Here is a 20000-nt window from a genome sequence, read left to right as displayed (position 1 = left end):
ATTATTAATATATAATCGTTATATATAACGATTAATTGCTTATAACATAATAGTTTGCATTTATATGATATATATGTATATATATTATATTTATATATATTATACATATGTGTGCGTATACATATACAGGCCTATGTGTGTGTGTATGCACATATACACACATATATGTGTACACACATATATACATATATAATAGTGCTGTCAAATCAATTAATCGTGATTAGTTGCATCTAACATAAAAGTTTGCATTTATATATGTGTATATATATATATTATTATATTTATATATATTATACATATGTGTGTGTATATACTATACATATAGAAGTCTGCATCAGCCCTTTAGTTGAGAAACACTGCCCTAAAGTAACAGTATGGACATGATCAACTCAAAAATCAATTGATATTTCAAGTAAATGTACTTATTTATTTGGTAAGTATACAGTAAATAGAGCTGTTCAGTCATTACATCCGTTTGTAGGTTGACCTGGATCAGTCATCATGGGCTCCCAAGGGAATTTCCATTGGGTTTTCAGAATAAAACTTGGCTAAACAAGGACTACAACAGTTTTCAGATTCGCCAAGCATGCAAACTCACATTCTTGTGTTTTAGTCCTCATTTAGAAACTTGTTAGCAAGTTACATTACATAGTAGCTTTAAAATTCACATATAGCTGTGTATAATTTATGTTGCACTGCAGACCTCATTTACCAACACATAACAAACCGATAGGAATCTCCAGAGGGAAGCTATGACTTTTTTTTAGGTTTTAAAACCACAAACTGAACAACCAGGATTACACACAGATAGCTGGTCAAAACAAACGCCCGCTTTGAGTTGTTGAATAACCCTATCAGTGTTTATTTTGCGATAATGACCGGCTGGTTGTACATTATCCCTTAAATCAATATTTTAGGGGATCTTTTCTTCAGCGAATCAGCGAAACATTGCAAAAGTCCCAATGTGCAGCGCCAGTCTGCCAGTGTGAAAAACAACCACAAAACTAGCTCCTCTTCTTCACACCAGCTCATCTATGGAGTGTGTGTGTGTGTGTGTGTGTTAGCAGGCTGTAATCCGGGGCGCTGCGAGGTCTTCGCTGCACACACACACACACACACGTGTGCCACTACACACATCTGACTATCTGCTCAACGCGTCGTCACTGAATTACTGAAAATGATTACGTTTGTTTACGACGCTGCTAATTATCCACACACACACACACACACACACACAGTCCAATGCAGCATCAAGGACATGGTTTAAGATATTTCAATAAAAACACAAGCACTTCTGTACACACAAGAGCACAGTGCAGTTTAGAGGTATAATGCGATCGTATGAAAACCAAATGGAAGATTGTTTTGCTGTTTGAGCAGATAATTCACATGATATGCAGTCTAGAAAACGCTCGGTTAATATTTCTCAGTGCTTTTTGCTCGTGTTCATTCATGTGGATGAACCGCAGACATCTAAAACAGGCCCAATAGCAAGTAGGCCACAAAATAATGCAGTATAATTCATAAGATAATTGTGCATGAAATCACAAATTGAGCTTGTATTGGATACTCAGTGTAGAAACACAGTTTTAATTAACCTGATATACCTGTGCAGAAGTGCTTTCGTAAACCAGATGGTGTTTATCGTTGAAATGATTATCCTGGAATTATTTCTCATTATGAACAGATTCCCTCATACAGGTGGTACACATTAAAATTAAGTTATCAAATTAAAGCAATTAGGAGTTATTACTTCCACAACATTTCAATGGAAAAAAATGTCTAAATTTACCAGCCGTGTTGCTGAAGTTAAAACAAGAGTGCTAAACTACAACTTGCCCCGACCTGACGCTCTTGTCCCGAGGACACGGTTCAAATTTGCCTGTTTTAAATTAGTGACTCTTGCCTTAATGTATGTCAGTGTGGTTTTATTGTGTTCACTTAAAAAAAAGATATTACAAAAATAAGATATTGAAATTTAGCTAGGAGGAAAGGATGCACAAAAATAATTCTACTTTAAGAAAGTACGTTTGAAACCAACAAACAAAACCATTGCTAGAGAAAACAAGCATTTGTGTAATTGGATTTATGACTTAAAAAAAAAAAAAAAAAAAATCGCATAATTACCAAGATATGAAGGTTTACATTCACAAATGTTATATATTCATATAAAAGGCTTGGGACCATCCCTAGAAACTGATATTTTGTTTTAATTGATATATGCATAGCACAGGTAAGAGCTTGTTCTTTAGGTTGGGATGCATTTGAATAAAAGTACAACGGTGAGACAACTCACCCTCCGAGATGCGGATATCTTTGATGTTGCCATATCAAATATAATGACTTTTTTGCCTTTATTCTACAGTTAAACTGCCAGTCATCGGAACGATTCCAACTAAAATGCAGCTAAAAAGATTAATTAAGACATAACCACCGTTTAAAGTTCTCCTAATTAAATAAATGACCGCGGAAGGTTCCGCTCTCTTCATCGTGTCGCTGACGGACATGAGCAAATGTGTTCAGAAGGGAAGTGTGCTACTTAAAGCCATGAATAAAGGCCGTTTCAGTCCGGCGGGCGACCCCTTGCCCGCGTGTGTCAATCGCCAGCTTTGTTCTTGAAGTGTGAATTGAGGTGGCTATACATGTGATTTGGGTGTACATCATCCTCACAAAAGGCACACTTCTCTCGGCTGTTCATCTGCTGAGCGTCTGTCCCCGACGCCTGGGCCGACAAGTCCGGGAGGTCTGGAGTCCAAAAAAGCTGGACATAGACAAAGGACATTAGACAGCAATGAGGGCAATCATACTGGCAAATTATGCATTTGTTAAGCTGGCATCAGATAATGATGGGTTAATAAAAGCCAAGATTAAACTACTCAACATGCGTCTGTAGCTCAAACTGCTCATACTGCAGGGTGAAGTATTGCATTACTTCATTAATACAAAGTATTATGCAAGTGAAATGCAAAAGCTAAGGCCTTTATGTGACATGGTTGTGTAATAATAACACTAACAAAAACAATAACACTCACACACATATATATGTATATATATACACATATACACACACATATATATATATATATTGTCTCATATTTATTTAATATAGAGACAATATTACATACTGTAACTATACTGATATAGTTAAGCGACATCACACGAGTAACAAGCGCAATATCAAATGAGTGCTGTTTTTGTCCCGAATAGAACGAGTGTAAATGTGATATTGACTTTATACAACAGTTCAATAAATAAGAAGTTAATATTGTATTATATCGGGTGAACCAATGATTCAATGGCCAATTCATAAAGAGAGACATTTACTTAATTCCTGAATGAATCAGATTCAGCAATTTGAACAAATTTAATGATTGCATGACTCAATGACTTGCTCATTTAGACATGTACAGTTTCTTATTTAGAGTATCATTTCATTAAAATTTAAATACATTTTTAAAATATTAATAAAAAAAACATTAAAGATATAGTTCGCCCAAAATGTTTCATTCTGTCATCATTTATTCATCCTCATGGCCGTTGAAGCCTAAAAGTTTATGTGTAATAAATCTGATGTTGAATCAAATATTATATTTCCTTCTAAAGCTACTTTTTGTGATGCTTATTTGATGCTTTTCTCATGTAACACAGTAATGACTTTAAAGGGGTGGTATAATGCCCCTTTTTACAATATGTAAAATAAGTCTCTGATGTCCCCAGAATGTGTATGTGAAGTTTTAGCTCAAAATACCCCATAGAATGTTTTCTACAGCATGTTAAAATTGTCACTTTTTGAGGGTCAGTAAAAACGTGTCGTTTTGTGTCTGTTACTTTAAATGCAAATGAGCTGCTGCTCCCGGCACAGGGGGTGGAGCTTCAAGAGCTTGTGTGTGTCAGCAGCTTCGATTACGCAGACACGCACTAAAATGTCAGAAACTGTTCTGCCTTTTATGTTTAAAAGTCAGACAATGATGGAGAGACTCAAGAAGAAGTGACAACATGTAGAAGCAACAGGACATTTCTGAATGGTTAGCTGATGAATTTATGAAGCTTATGTGTAGTTATCTTCTAGTCATTGATTAGCATATATTCTGTCTTGATTATCTATAAATCGTGTTCAGGGGCGGGGTTTATGTAAATTCTAGGGTTGGTGATGTCACTAACCCGGGAGGAATGTGGTGTAGTCTCTACCAGCCGTTTGTTGTAGTCCTCAAAAAGCGATTTCTTTAAAAGCAAATATCTCCCTTTGCTTTGAACTTTGAGCGTTGTAACTTTGCAGATGTTGTTTATGCTCAAACAGCAACATTACACACTAACTAAAGTTAGAAAAGTCAAATCATAATCAAACACCCCTTTAAATCATCTTTTGGGGGCAATTTTCTCAGCCAAATCATGTAATCAATTAGATTATATATATATATATATATATATATATATATATATATATATATATATATATATATATATATATATATATATATATATATATATATATATATATATATAGCTTTTGCATTTCATTTAGATTCTCTGCTAGTGAGAAAAGCATTTTTTTAACTTGTCTCACATTCTGGATGCAGTCACATGATAACCAAAACAACTGACTTCATAATCAATCTGTTATCACCTATATTAAGATCTGCCCATTTGCAAACAGCACTGTTTTTTTTTTAAATGCCATGATGAAAGAAAATGCTCTTTTTTGGATGACACCAGATTTACACTTCATAATTTAGCCATTCCGTTCAAAATGTCTGTTTTGCCAACAACACAAATTTTTTTTTTCATGCACTTAAACCAGATGAGCCCAGGTATCTGCAATGCTTTTGAGCTCAAAGAGAGCAAAAAGAACAGTCCGGAAACAAGTGTAATAGTACGACAGCGCAGAAGACGAGGTAATATGTGATTCACAGCTCTCTGTGGTCTTAGCACATCCTAATTGACATCCTAAATGGAATAGCACCCAATTCCTGTGCAGATGTGAGCCTTACATAATAGGTGCGAGTTTCGCGGCTCTCCATATGGACAGGTAAAAGCAATAGGGCTCTTCTTTATATGCGTTTAATTAGATTTCCTTTGCAATTTCACAAGCTGCAAATATATACAGTTGTAAATATGCAACTTTACACACCCCTTCCAGAATCTGTAAGATGTTTAGCATTTGCACAAGCTGTATAACAGATATTTACATATATTCCACAAGACAAAAAAAAAAAAACTTAATTTGAACATGATCATTTGGTTTACATATTATATCATGTGTTGCCTCCTTGAGCATTATTATTAAAATATTTAAAAATTTAAATAATACGATTTTTTTAATCTAAAAAATGATGATCCCTATGTTCTGTAAGGGGCATGTAAACCTACGAGAAGAACTGTATAAAATATTTAGCTTATGAATTTTCAGTAGTAAAACGTGCTTTTTAAAATATAACGTGTAGATTTGTCTAGTTTACATAATATACACGTTGTTCTAAAACCTAGTGAGTTGTACTGCTGAGTTGTATCTGCCTATATGGGCTAATGGCTTTTCACACACTTTTGACTTAATTCAACTTACTTCAATAGTTTGCTGTTAGCATGTTGCTAAGCTAACAACACAATATTATTAGCCATAGAATAAGCATAAAAATAAATACAGTAGCATACAAAAATACTGGGTAAAATAGAAGTAGACTGAAGTCTGAACACTTCAGGAATGAAATGCATTTAATACATTAACACAATGCTCATCATCACAATGCATTATGGGATTTGCCCATTCTACAAAGAATAGCCTTCGGGCTAATTTGGGTACATTTACATTTATGAATGTTAATTAATGTACATTGTCCCTTTTCTAAATAAATAAATAAATAAATAAAAATAAATAAATACATGCATCGCTGGAAAATAGGTTTATGCTAACAGGCATCATAATCATGCTCTTTCCCTGTACCTTAGTCTTTGCTTTTAGAGCACCTTAAATGATGCATTAAAATGCTGCCTATGTATTTAGATTAAGTGTAGCATAATATTAATGTATCAAAAAGAATGGGTATCATTCACTAGATGTCAAAATATAAAAAGACAACCTCATGCTTACATTATGTTTTTGACGTCAGGCTTTAGAATAAGCGTTTAGCACATGCAGAGCAAAGACATTATGCTTTATGTTAATACTTAAGGAGCTTGCTAGCTAGGACACCACTGACATGAATGCTGCTCAGAATAATTGGTGACATATTATACTAGGCTACTTTTTATGCAAAGATTAGAAATGATTCAAGGAACAAAAACTAAAAACAAATCGTTTTTTGATTGTTTTTGCAGAACGTAACGGAAAGCTGGAATTTTCCCTAAAAACCAATGACTAAAGAATTTTGTCCAAGTAAACTTTCCAATTTACACCACTTCCTGTTGCATGAATCTGTTAATTTCCCACGCACTGTTATGAGGGAAAGATTTCACATGTCCAGTGCCGACTGCAGTGGTTTCTGTGATTCTGCAGCGCAAAGACTATAACATTGTCTTTTTATTCATGCAAAACAAAATAAAAAAAGAGATGAGTGCATGTGTAATGATGTCGCTGACCTAGGTACAGTGTACATGCATTTTAAAAAGAACATTATTTACCACTCTTTTATTTCATTCTACCATTTAGAAAGACCTTAAATGCAAAATTAGCATTTCTGCTCAGAAAGAACCAAAATGAAAAACATTTTGAATCTAATCCCTTCTACAATATCCTGTTTAGTGGCAGCATTGCATGTATTCTTTGCAAGCAATCCCAAAATGCATTGTGATGAGTTTTTGACAAGTTAAACGCAAAAAAAAAAAAAAAAGTTAGGTTAGGTTACACTTTATTTCGATGGTCCACTTATAGTTAGTAGAATGTCTAAAGTGGACCATTGAGAATAATGTTACTTTTTTAATATTTTATTTCGGTTAACATTTATTTAGTTTCAAGGAAGGAAAAAAAATTATGGTTTTAGTTTTAGTTAATGATAATAACCCTGGTTTGCTTCTTTGCTTATTTTAATAGTGAAAACCATTACTTGAGTTATTATTAGATCCATTTTGTCCTAAGAATTCTAAAACTTAATTTGGATTAACTTGATTAAAAACCTTTTCAAGGGTTCTAAGTCGAGAGAAAGGTCATAAAAAAACAAATAAACAAATTCTAAATAAAAATGGACAAACTTATAGTTTCAGAATGCTGTGTATTTCTATGCTAATGAACCAAATTCTTATATCAAGAGATTCTGATTGAATCACTTCTCTGCATTGCAGTTTGGTTTCTCCCTTTGTGGTCAGTATCCATGAAGGAAGCTCACTAGGTTTTGGAACAGAACACTATAATGACATAAAAATCATCTTTTTTGAGTGATATTAGCCAAATACAATGCAATGTTTCCAAATTTAACCTGACTGGGTTGTGAATAATCTTAAAAAACGACTGCTGTTATAGATGTTTTCATAAGTATGTCTCTCACATAAATGTCGCACTATACACTACGTACTTAAAACAACACTATGCAATGCTTATGTACTAATGTACAATACTCATGTCGTATTGCATGATGTACTTATGCAATACGTACACAACCGAATTTTATAAGGTTATTTGGTAGCACTTTACAATAAGGTTCATTAGTTAACTATATTTAATGTATTTACTAACATGAACTAACAATGAGCAATACATTTGTTACAGTATATGAAGAGTTCAGATGCAAAAGCCTCTAAGTGCAATATGAAATTTCCTTCTAGAATGATCATTTTTATCAAGCTTGTATGTTTATGTTCAGTTATTTCACTTTAATGGCAATGAAAATGACCTATTAATTGTCATTAAAGTTAAATTACTGAACTTAAATATACAAGCTTGATAAAAATACTCATTTTAGAAGAAAATTTTAGATGGCACTTAGAAGTTAGTTAATAAAAAATCCAGATGTTCATTGTTCGTTCACAGTGCATTAACTAATGTTAACAAATACAACCTTTGATTTTAATAACATATGTTGAAATTAATATTAACTAAGATTAATAAATGCTGAAGAAGTATTGTTCATTCTTAGTTCATGTTAATTAAGGTAGTTAACTAATGTTAAATAATGAACCTTATTGTAAAGTGTAACCGGTTATTTCGTCATTCAACATCAGTCTGTTAGCTCCTCCCCCTCTGCTACGTAATTAAAGCTGCGACAGTCGAGCGCATGAAGTGTCCAACATTTCACATTTCGTTTTTCAGTTAATTAAGTGCATCATTCGGGAATTAAAATACTTTTTCTAGTTGGAATTTACAGTGTGAACACTCCTCGCTCTATTTATACTGCAAAATGTCATAGTAAGCCAAATGGGATGCACCTTTAGATTGTTTGCTCTTACAATTCGACCTGTCCTACAGCATGCGATGTTGCAATTCTTAATAACGATATCAGCAAACTTTCAAGGCATCCTGGGTGTGAATGTCCGTCTTACCTGTTGGGGTCCTCGTACATTTTCGTGTGAGGCAGAAGATGCGGATGCAGACGTGTGAGCTGAAGAAGAGGGGGCGGAGTATGATGAACAAGACTCCTCCCTCATTGTGTGCAATTGGTCTCCCAGGTCCAGTCTGTGCAGAGGCAGGTCCACCCGTTTATCCGGAGTACTGTTGAGAAAGTCGTACTCGTCGTCTGTGTTTGGGGGAAACTTCACACTCAGGCCGCTTAGGGAAAGGTGGTCAAAAGAGGTGTTGACTGGAACTGCGCCACGTGACGCGAGTGACGCGGAGTTCGAGGGTTCGTCGACCTCTGACCTCAGCGGTGAGGAAAACGACACCTCGGCTTGTTCTGCCGTGTCGTCCGTGCACTGGATGGGCATGGAAAACTGCACTGGAATCAGATAGGAAATCAACAAAACATTTATGTTACGCTCATATCATGAAAAACATGGTAACATTTTTAACATTAGTTAACTAGCAAAGAACAATACTTCTATAGTATTCATTATTCTTAGTAAATGTTGAAAATAACATTATTAAAATAAAAAAGTTCTATCTGTTAACATTAGTAATTGTCCTTTAAACTAACATGAATTATTTAAGGGGTCCTATGATGCTTTTTTATTTTTTTGTCTCCATGTTCATCTTTCTTCAGTGTGTAATGTTGCAGTTTGAGCATGAAAAAGCTCTGAAAGTCCCTCCAGCGGGAGTTATTCTCTATATCAGTGTCACTGTTTCTGAACTCCCTGAAACGCCTCCATTGTAGTCTTGAGTTTTCTTCCGGGAACGAACCATAGATGGAACGAACACGTCAAAATATCCCTCATTTAAATAATTAATATGCAGAATAAAGGGGCGGGGCCTGGTTGAGTTAGTCAGTAGTGTGTTGAAACTGGTGGTTATGGTGAGGGGCGGGACATTTCCCAAACACACCCAAAGCAGTTGACCAATCACAACACACTGATCCAGCCGACCAATCAGAGCACAGTGTGCTTTTCAGAAGGAGGGGCTTCATAGAGACAGGAACTAAACAGGGGTGTGTTTCCATAGATATCATATAAAGGCTAGATGTCTCGTCCGCGCTGCTGGCCAATGGAGGTCGACGTCCGCACACGGCGGCCATCTTACGACAGGGTGCTCGCTCACTCATAACATGGTGCATGTACTTTTAAATAACCATAACTTGCTCAATTTTCTACCGATTTTCAAACGGTTTGGTTTGTTATAAACGTCAGAGATGTAGCTATGACACTGCATACATATGAATAATTATAACATACATGTTCAGGCATTCGGAATTATAGCCACGTTAATAACGTTTGTAAGAAACCAAACCGTTTGTAAATCCGTCCAGATTTCAGCGAGATAAGAGGATTTGTGTGCGTGCTGATCACTCACCTTAATTCACAGCTTCCCTGTCTTAAGATGGCCGCCGGTGATGCCGGAAGTGACTCCGCCTTAAGACATCTAGCCTTTATATGATATCTATGTGTGTTTCATCCCGTACAACGATGTAACTCACTTCCTAACTATCATAGTACAATGCATTGTGGAAGAAATCAACTAGCTAGTCACAACTGTTTCCTGAAACCGTATTGTTGCAAATTTGTCGTTCAACCACGTTGGTTAATGATGTCACGCAGGTGGTGGAGTAATTATAACTTCTTTTAATGAATCTGTTTGCAGAGCTGCCAACACTCACGCATTCACCTTGAGACTCACGCGATTGAGACTTTTCACACTCTCTCACGCCACACATCTATTTTCTCACGCACAGAAAAATCGTGAAGCAAAGAGGACACGGAGACCGACAGACTAGACAGAGCAGATTACTTATGATATAAAAAAATCTCAGATTCTCAGATTCTGTTCATTTTATTATGGAATTCAAACAATAAATACCGTTTTGGTGCTTGTAAATGTGACGCGACAGATCCCTAGTGGCACGTGAACAGATCATCTCTACTAGCTAATGGTAAATAAACACGAACACTGTTGAAAGATACAGTACAACTTACTGAAATGTATATTCCTCATACATAATATCGATCAATCAGTGTTTTTCATCCGTGGAAAGAGGTCAATAAAACAGCTGGAGAACAATTCTGTCACAAAACATTTACCTCAGGAAAGCCATTTAATGACCAAAATATGGGCTAGCAGATGGCTAGAAAAATAGATCTATAGAGAGTATTTTGCTAAATATGTGTACTATATTACATATTTATTATATTTTTACTTGACATATTTTATTTTACTTTTACTAAAGTTGTTACTAACGCATTTATATTTAGTTAGTCTAATTTTAACCTTAAATAATACTACCAGCTGATAGGGCTCTATATGTTTACAGCAATAGGTAATCACAAGAAATTAATTTAATTGAAATCATGAAATTTGTGTCAAGCAATAACTTAAAAAAAACATAGCTTACCAGAAATTGTACCATGTAAACATTGTAACATGTTGTCACTAAACCTAATAAAATTCAGTTTAGTTACTAAAATGTTTTGACAATCACAATACACTTATGACAATAACTGTGTATAGACAATAACAATACACAACTTTGCGATGCTGTTTGCGAACTTTTGTTGGAAGTATGGGTTCTGGAAACACTGACTAGTTGAACTACGCTAATAACGATGGAACTTGCGACCATAGTTTGCATTCGAACATTCAAGCATGAAAACCTATTCTAGTAGAGCCCAGAAACAAAATCAAAAAGGGCATAATAGGTCCTCTTTAACAAACATTATCAAAGATTAAACAACACTGTAAAAATATATATATTGCTTGTTGTTTGTTTATGTTAGCTAATGCATTAATATTATCAAATGTACAGTGGTCCTATTTACCACATTTACTCATCATAATGCCTATTATAGGTGCATTTTTATAAGTCACTGAATAAAATAGTTTCCTAAATTCAATTATGTAAATGTTTTGAGAGGAAGAAGTTTTCCAGGATCCAATAAAATAAATCTGGTGCAAGACATTACAATTAAAAATCATTGCTTTAAGCTCACTTTGCATATAAGTGTTTGCTAAATGAACAAAATAAACATCTATTAACATCTATTAATCAAGCATTAAGAGGAACACAAATGGAAACGGACAAGCCTCGTGTAATTACATTAAACTGATTGTGCTTTAGCATCAAGGAACAGCATTTTTCTCTCGTCAATCTCTCTCTCGCTCATATAGATACGAGTGCATTAGTATGCAGATGCAGAGAAAGCACAGCAGTGATATGTACACCATGCAACGCTGACTATTAATGAGGAACTCTGTCAAATTTAGCACCAAACAATGCAGTGAGAATTGCTCTACCATAACAACTGCGTCAGCCGCTGCCACCGCAAGAGCAATTAAAATCAACTACAGACTCAAAGCTCCAAATTCACCTCCAATGCGTCCTGATCAAAGCCTGTGATCACACTGAGAAGGCACGTGGAGATAGTAATGTGACATATTATGAAATCACGATCATCAAAGCATGGCTTTCAACCTCCTCGTAAACCGATGGAGGCATTTTATTAAAAAGGCAGATCATTGTGAGAATAAGTATTATTATTATTATTTATGACAACTATTTTGAAATTTAGTTTTCCGTTCTTCAGGGAAACGCAAAAGATGTTAGGCAGAATGTTTGAGCTGCTCTTTTCCAAAAACAAAAAGTGCAGATTTATACTGTAAAGCCCCAAAAAGGGCACCATTAAAGTATCAAAACAGTATGATATTATATGATTTGTGCACTATATTCATATGATGGTTTTATGTGAGGAACAGACCCAAAGTTAATGAACTCTGACATGCTGAACTCTCACATTTGTGTTCAATTCAAAAGCATCATTTGACATCATTGACTCTCTTTTTAAAACCCGTCTTAAAACCCATCTTTTCTCAGTGGCCTTTGACATCTAGTAAGATGTCGACTTTATTTACTTGATTTCATTTCTTATTTGGATTGCTTTTATTGCGTGGCTATTATTTGTACTCATGTTTATGTCGTTTCATTTTATTGTTGTATTTTATATGTAATTTTGCGCCTCATGTTTTTTTTTTTTTATGATTTCTTATTTATTTTCCTGTACAGCACTTTGGCTTAACAGTGCTTAACAAATAAAGTTGGATTGGATTGGACTACAAACAGAATTAATTCTCGCATGGGAATGCATTAATTTTAAATGTGCACAACCGCAAGTTAAATTTGAGAGCTATAAAAGAAAAAAGATCGTATGGTGTCAGAAGACATAATATCTAGCAATATATTCAAAGTCTAAAACTGACTACACATACGGAGCTTGAATTTGTAAATCAGCCACTATCATTGAATAGAAAACAGCAGCTCACACATTCAGCATAACATCTCATTTGACTTCAAATAAAATGCAAAGGTCAACAACACTAGGGTGAATAAATCATAATAGCATTTCAATTCTGGGTGACCTATATAATCTTGAAATAAAAGCATATATTAATTTTTAAATAGGATCTAGTTGAGTAGAATGTTTATTTGACCTCAAAAGTTATTTCCATAATCCCTCAACAATTAACATGGCAACATATCCAGTGATGCCAATAAATGTACTGTTATTTCTACTGTTCTGGTCTGTGATGTGACCAAACGGACTTTGGTGTTGCATAATTCTGGTTTTAAAAATGCAGGCGTTGCCAAGATTTAATTTGGCCCTTAAATGTTTTTTTTTTACTGATATATTTACAGTATGGTTTTCCAGAAGCTCTAACCATGAGTATGAGCAATAGTATCAGCTATTAGTGATGCTTGCCTTAGCAAACACTCCTAATTGTGTTTAATATACGTATGGACGTTCCATGGAGCAAAAACACACCGTCCTTTTTGCATGCTTTCCGTCATGCAACCACTTCCAAAAATACATCTCACTGGCGTATTGTTTTCCAAGAGATTTCACAGAGGACAAGTAATTGTGTAACAGTGTGCTGCTTCAAAACAACATTTATCAAAGTGATAATTCAACACGCTTATCTGCATGGAGGTCAGAGGTCATCGGAGCAAAAAGCCCTTACACCATGGCTTTGCGTGGAGTATTTCTGCTTTTAATTGCGTGAAAGAACAAACAATGTAATTACTAGCATTACACTACTAGCTATGTAATTACTAATTTGTTGTGACATTTCTAAAGTAATTGTAACTCCACTGGTTTCATTTGACCTAATTTAATTAGAATGGGAAGAAACGCACTTGGGTGAGGTGGTATAACAGCTATAATTTAATAAAGGATATTAGTCCAGAAATTTCAAATTAGGTTCTAAAACATTATTTTACCATTAGTGGTGTCATTTCCTTTGTGTATTCTCTTCAGGTGATCTTTCTGCCTTCTGGTTAGAGTCTGAATCCTCTGGAAAGTCCCCTGGATTTCCTGCCAAGTGTCCAGAAAATTCGCACTAATCGAAAGAGAAAGAGAAAAGTCAAATGTCTGGCTGGGCTCTTTCAAAATAATAATGCTAATAAAAAAAATAAAAACCAGTGTTAAGATTAGAAAAACAAATAACTTTATCCGGAATATCTAGTTTCTCACACTTCACTGGGAAGGAACTTTAAAAGGAACTTTTTGGAAAGTGTTTTACTTCATTTAAATATATTAAAATATGAATGGCATAAAACTTAATATAAATTATACTTTATATAACTAAGTAAATAACTAAACTAAGTAAATAACTGGACTAAGTAAATAACTGAACTAAGTAAATAACTGAACTAAGTAACTAGCTAAGTTAATAACTAAACTAATTAAATAAGCAAACTAAGTAAATAACCAAACTAACTAAATTAAGTAAATAACCAAACTAAGTAAATAAATAAATAAATAAATAAATAAATAACCAAACTAAGTACACATCCAAACTATGTAAATAACTCAACTAAATAACTAATTAAGCAAATAAGAAAACTAAGTAAATAACCTAACTAACTCAACTATGTAAATAACTAAACTAAGTAAATAACCAACCAAACTAAGTAAATAACCAAACTAAGTAAATAACCTAACTCAACTATGTAAATAACCAAACTATGTAAATAACCAAACTAAGTAAAAAACAACCAAACTAAGTAAATAAACAACCAAACTAACTAAATAACCAAACTAAGTAAATAACCAAACTAAGTAAATAACCAAACTAAGTAAATAACCTAACTCAACTATGTAAATAACCAAACTATGTAAATAACCAAACTAAGTAAAAAACAACCAAACTAAGTAAATAACCAAACTAAGTAAATAAACAACCAAACTAACTAAATAACCAAACTAAGTAAATAACCAAACTAAGTAAATAACCTAACTCAACTATGTAAATAACCAAACTATGTAAATAACCAAACTAAGTAAAAAACAACCAAACTAAGTAAATAACCAAACTAAGTAAATAACCAAACTAAGTAAACTAACTAAATAACCAAACTAAGTAAATAAACAACTAAACTAAATAACTAAACTAAGTAAATAAACAACCAAACTAAGTAAATAACCTAACTCAACTATGTAAATAACCAAACTATGTAAATAACCAAACTAAGTAAAAAAACAACCAAACTAACTAAATAACCAAACTAAGTAAATAAACCAAACTAACTAAATAACCAAACTCAACTATGTAAATAACCAAACTATGTAAATAATCAAACTATGTAAATAACTAAGTAAACAACCAAACTAAGTAGCTAGCTAAGTAAATAACTTCAATAACTAACTATATAAAAAAACATACAATATAAAAGCTTTGAGTGCCTTATTGCTTTCAACATAGCAGTTCCTCATAAAATGTAATAATTGATCATTAAAAAGTCATTTTATTTCCATCTTTCTGCTAGAATATGAAGTCCTGACATGTCATTTCAAGTTAACTGTTGGTTACTATACATCGCAGCCATTTCTATGTGGTGTAAAGCTGGAACACTGTATTGACCAATCAGCATCCAAGACAAGAAACATTAGATTTATAATGTGTGCATTATGTGTATAATGTGCATATTGCGTGCAATTCAATGCATTTTCTACATGACTGCAATGTTGGAGACCACATTAAACGTATTAAAACTTTCATAACGGAGGCATTTTACCACCATATTTTAAGTATCTGGGACACACTTTTCACTTTCGGTGACATAAGCATAAGACATATGACTTAACTTTAAGTGAACCCAAACCAGCCTTAACCCATAAAGTATAACCGCCCCACTTCTGGATGTCATTCAACATGACATTTAAGAATATACAGACATGTTCACCTCCCCTTGTTCATAACTGAAGCCACATCAACTGAACGGCATTAGTATTTCATGAGCACTGTGTATCAGGGGTGTTGTTTTTGGATCAGTTTGAATGTTATTCAGATATTATACAAGATATATTCTGCAAGAACAATGCTGACCTGATAATACCAATAAACAAACTTAACAGAGTTGTTAATCAGTTGTTTTAGTTCAAGTTTGAACCTTTAGACTGGGTGCCTAAGGGACTGAAGTGCAAAATCCTTCATTAAAATTTAAATTTTTTGTAAAGTGATATGATTCATCTACCTCTTCATTTCGCCGGGAGCAGATATTGGATGGGGAAGCATCCCAGAATACTCTGTGGGTTCGCTTATCTGCACAAAAACAAACAGAAGAGATAAAATATGGCTACAGTATGTACAGTACTTGCACATTCAAAAATATCATAAACATATTTCACATTTTTTTCTCTAAATGCATGAACAAGCTGTACTGAAAACTATAGAGCTCAGCTGGATGAATAATAATAATAATAATAATAATAATAATAGAATAATATTTTTAAGATCATTAAGACTTTTCTATTGTGACATTAATTTCATTACAGTTTCATCACACACTCTCTCCAACATGCTCAAATTCTCATTATTATTATAATACATTTTTCTTCTGATTTTCTTCTTCCCGTTTCCATTAATATTTTACTTTATTGCATATATACAGTATATATACAGTATATATATATATATATATATATATATATATATATATATATATATATATATATATATATATATATTTTTTTTTTTTTTTTTTTTTTAAGCAAGCACAAATAAAAGGCAGGACAAAGAAATTGTAACAATAAATAAAATAAAATAAAATAAAATGTTTTTGCATTACGGTAATGAGAACTGGCGTGAAAATGTGCTTAATTGTTGTGAAAATCATGTCTGAATCTAAAGGGGTTCGTATGATTCACCCAGCGGAAAATACTTTAAAAAGTCCATTAAAAAGTCAGTTCAATTTCACAAAAAAAACTACCAACTCCCTTAATTATGGCACCTTTGAGTGAATTTGCTACAGAATAACATACTTTGTTGCATTTACAGGTTAGGCTCACGATAGATTTTGAATGGAGGCCATTATCTACCCAAGATTAAGTTCAAGAAAAGGAGAAAGTTGCCATTTCAAACTGTTATGTCTATATCTCTCAGTAACAGTCATCTAAGAAAAGTGACACCTCCTTTCATAAGAGAGAACTCAATTCTCGGTGTCTGTGCTACGCTGGTTAGAGATCTGGTCGAGCGAATGAAAGTGTTATGCTCTACTGCCCCCTGTGGGTTATAAACGTGTGTGCGATTAAAACAATTGAGAAGAATTATCACACTGGATTCAATTAGAGAAACATTCTCACTATGGACAGATAGCGATGAAAAATGATATCAAACTGTGAAGAGAGAGAACTACATCTTTTTCGCACATTTCTCACAACTTAACCCTTCGAGTGAACTGTGGATAACTAGCAAAGCACTGCAAACTCAGCTATTAGGGTTTGTCTGTGCTTACAGGCGGTTAACGATGAGAACACAATATAAAGGCTTGAGGGTCAGGGGTCACGGTCAGAGAAGTCCTTTCAGAACAATTACATCACAACCAAATCTGCATTTGCACAATAACTGAGAAAGAAAGAAAGAAGAAAAAACAACAACATGGTGCATTTCCTTGTGTTTGAACAAAGTGTTGCAGAGAAACTCTGAAATCAAACACTGGCCACAGTCACATCCCTTTACATGGACATTCAGAGAAAACACACACCAGGAAATGGTTAGTCCTGTGGGGACTGGACGGGTTGTCAGAGCGATGATCGCTGGGTGACAAGGTTTCTACTTCCTGTTTTCTGTACGCAGGCTCACAGACCTCCTCTAAAAAAAAATTAAAAAAATATGGCCACGTTATCACAGTCAAACTCATCAACAATAGCAACACTTGACGACATTTGAACACTCATCAAATCAAAGCGTGCATGTGATAGCTAACACTGCATGCTAAAATAACACTCGCATACTGAGCATGTAACACACAATCTAATTTAATAATCTAGTGTGTGCATAAACGTGTTATAAATGATATTTAAAGTTGTAATAATAATACTATAATATCACATGATGGGCATAATGCAGCTTGTTAAATTGTCTGATGCTTTCTCAGTTTATTTATAGTCCTAAGTTTGGTCTATATAGTGTATAGAAAGAAAATTCGTAATTTTATATTTTTTGACAACATATGAATACAGAAAAGAAATCTTATATTGAGTATGTCATGTAATGCTTTCTTGATTATTAATTCTTTAACTCTGAGGATGCAATAAACAACCCTATTTTAATTGATACATATTAAAACATATTTTATATATTTATATTCCATATAAAGAATATGACAATGGAAATTTACCCTCATAAATATATTATATATTTTTTATAAGTATTTACTTTATGTCATGTAATGCTTTCTTGATTCTTAATTCTCAGAGGATGCAATAAACAACCAATTTTTATTGTTACATATTAAAACATATTTTATATTTATATTCCATTAAGAGTGTGACAATGGAAATTTACCCTCATAAATATATATATTTTTTATAAATATTTACTTTATGTATTATATATATCCTAATCCTAATTATATAGATTTTCTTAATCCTTTGTTTCATTTTGTATTTGCACAATGTGGATACACTCGAATTAATTTATAAGTAAACTCTTTGATCTAAAGGCTTCTGCTTAAATGTTTGGAATTAGTTTTCTAGACAAAAAAATAGTGTCTACATACAAATTCCTTTACAAAAATGATACATATATATATTTTTTTTAATCCCCCTCATGACCTGCTTAGAGAATCTAGACAAAGGGTGGCGATTTTGAAGAAGTTCGTACATCAGATAGTTCCCATATTTCCATTTGTGTTACTTCAGTTTTAATGACTGTACTATTATATTAAACTGTACACACCTCATTTCTGTATTATGATTATTTCCACATTTTCTCCTTGTGATGCTTCCAAGTTGATTTACAGTCTGTTTCATACAGCAAATAAGGTGTGTGTGTGAAGAGAAAACCCCATTTCTAACCTGGTGCATGTTTACGAACTGAACCGAGCTCAGCTTTAAGATGTAAGATGGTCTTGGCCTGCTCTTCTATCGTTCTCTCCAGCATCTGAGTGTGCCGTTGATACTGCTCGCTCTGCAAAAGCAATGGGTTCACGTAAGTGTCCGTCTGTCCAACTCTCATGCTAACGAATTGATTCAAATAAAAGACTTCTGATGGGAACTGATAGTTCACAAACGCCACCTTATGCTGAAGTTCCTTTCTGGCCAACTCTTTCTCAATAGACACATTTCGGTACGCTTCGAAGGCTTTGTTGAGCTGCTCACTGATGTTCCTGTCCATTCCCGGGCCTTCAGTAACATGCCGGACGGGTGGTCCCGGGCCCTCGTCCCAGGCACACACAAACCCCTTCTTTAACTCAGAGGAGTGAGATTGGCACCAGACCTGTCAGTAACAGCTAAACACACACACACACACAAGCTCCATCAACACTAAAAGCATAAAATGGCAGTTTAACATCTCATATTTTGCCAACATCACGTGAATGTGATAAACTTGATAGCGTGACAAAAAATCCTTTGGTACACCTGGTCTACATTAGTGCTTCAATATATATATCATTATTTACATTAAATTACAAAACATAAAAGAACTAGTTCATGAGGAAACCATTTTAAAATGTATTAAGGCACATTTGGTTTAGAAGTGTTTCTTTTCCTCCTTTCAATCTTATTTGTACATTTCACATTGCAATACTCACTGGTGTGCTAAAGAATAAACACATTTTTTTGAAGAATAAAAATGTTAACATAAAACAAGAATAAAACATTCAGACAGTTAAGAATAATAGCAATGTGTTCTGTTAGATTCAGTTTAACTTTAGTGTTTAGTATTGCTAAACATGCAAGGATTGTAATAAATGGCACACTTATAAATTCACAAGGAATAATTTAATATGTCACTTTAAAATGCCTGAACAAATTTCATTTCTGGGTCTATGTGAGGCCGGGGCTAATTGACATATGTTTTATATTTCTCAGGCTAAATTTGTTTTTTAAAGCCAGTTAATATATAGATTAAAACCTTATAAAGTCTTAGCTACCAAAAACCTATCGTTAACATTTTTACCATTACTGCCAGGGGGAAAACACAGCTCATGACACAC

At 33.8% G+C, this 20000-nt stretch overlaps 1 protein-coding gene across 1 annotated transcript in view; it reads right to left on the bottom strand.

Annotated features, from left to right (window-relative positions):
* Window positions 1–402: 402 nt before the first annotated feature.
* The window catches only part of tank (TRAF family member-associated NFKB activator), a 20515-nt gene continuing 917 nt past the window's right edge, over window positions 403–20000 (bottom strand). The window contains exons 2-8 of the mRNA XM_081369005.1: window positions 19079–19292; window positions 18859–18970; window positions 17544–17650; window positions 16035–16102; window positions 13779–13897; window positions 8467–8858; window positions 403–2761 (exon numbers count right to left, since the gene is read on the bottom strand). Coding sequence (XP_081225131.1) covers window positions 2597–2761; window positions 8467–8858; window positions 13779–13897; window positions 16035–16102; window positions 17544–17650; window positions 18859–18970; window positions 19079–19177 — 1062 coding nt within the window. The 5' untranslated portion in view covers window positions 19178–19292 and the 3' untranslated portion in view covers window positions 403–2596. The remainder of the gene's footprint in view (window positions 2762–8466; window positions 8859–13778; window positions 13898–16034; window positions 16103–17543; window positions 17651–18858; window positions 18971–19078; window positions 19293–20000) is intronic.

The sequence above is a fragment of the Scardinius erythrophthalmus genome, assembly GCF_964197995.2.
Source record: "Scardinius erythrophthalmus genome assembly, chromosome: 6".
Lineage (NCBI taxonomy): Eukaryota > Metazoa > Chordata > Actinopteri > Cypriniformes > Leuciscidae > Scardinius > Scardinius erythrophthalmus.
The sequence above is the reverse complement of the archived record's forward strand: the minus strand, read 5'-3'. Positions and strand labels throughout refer to the sequence as shown.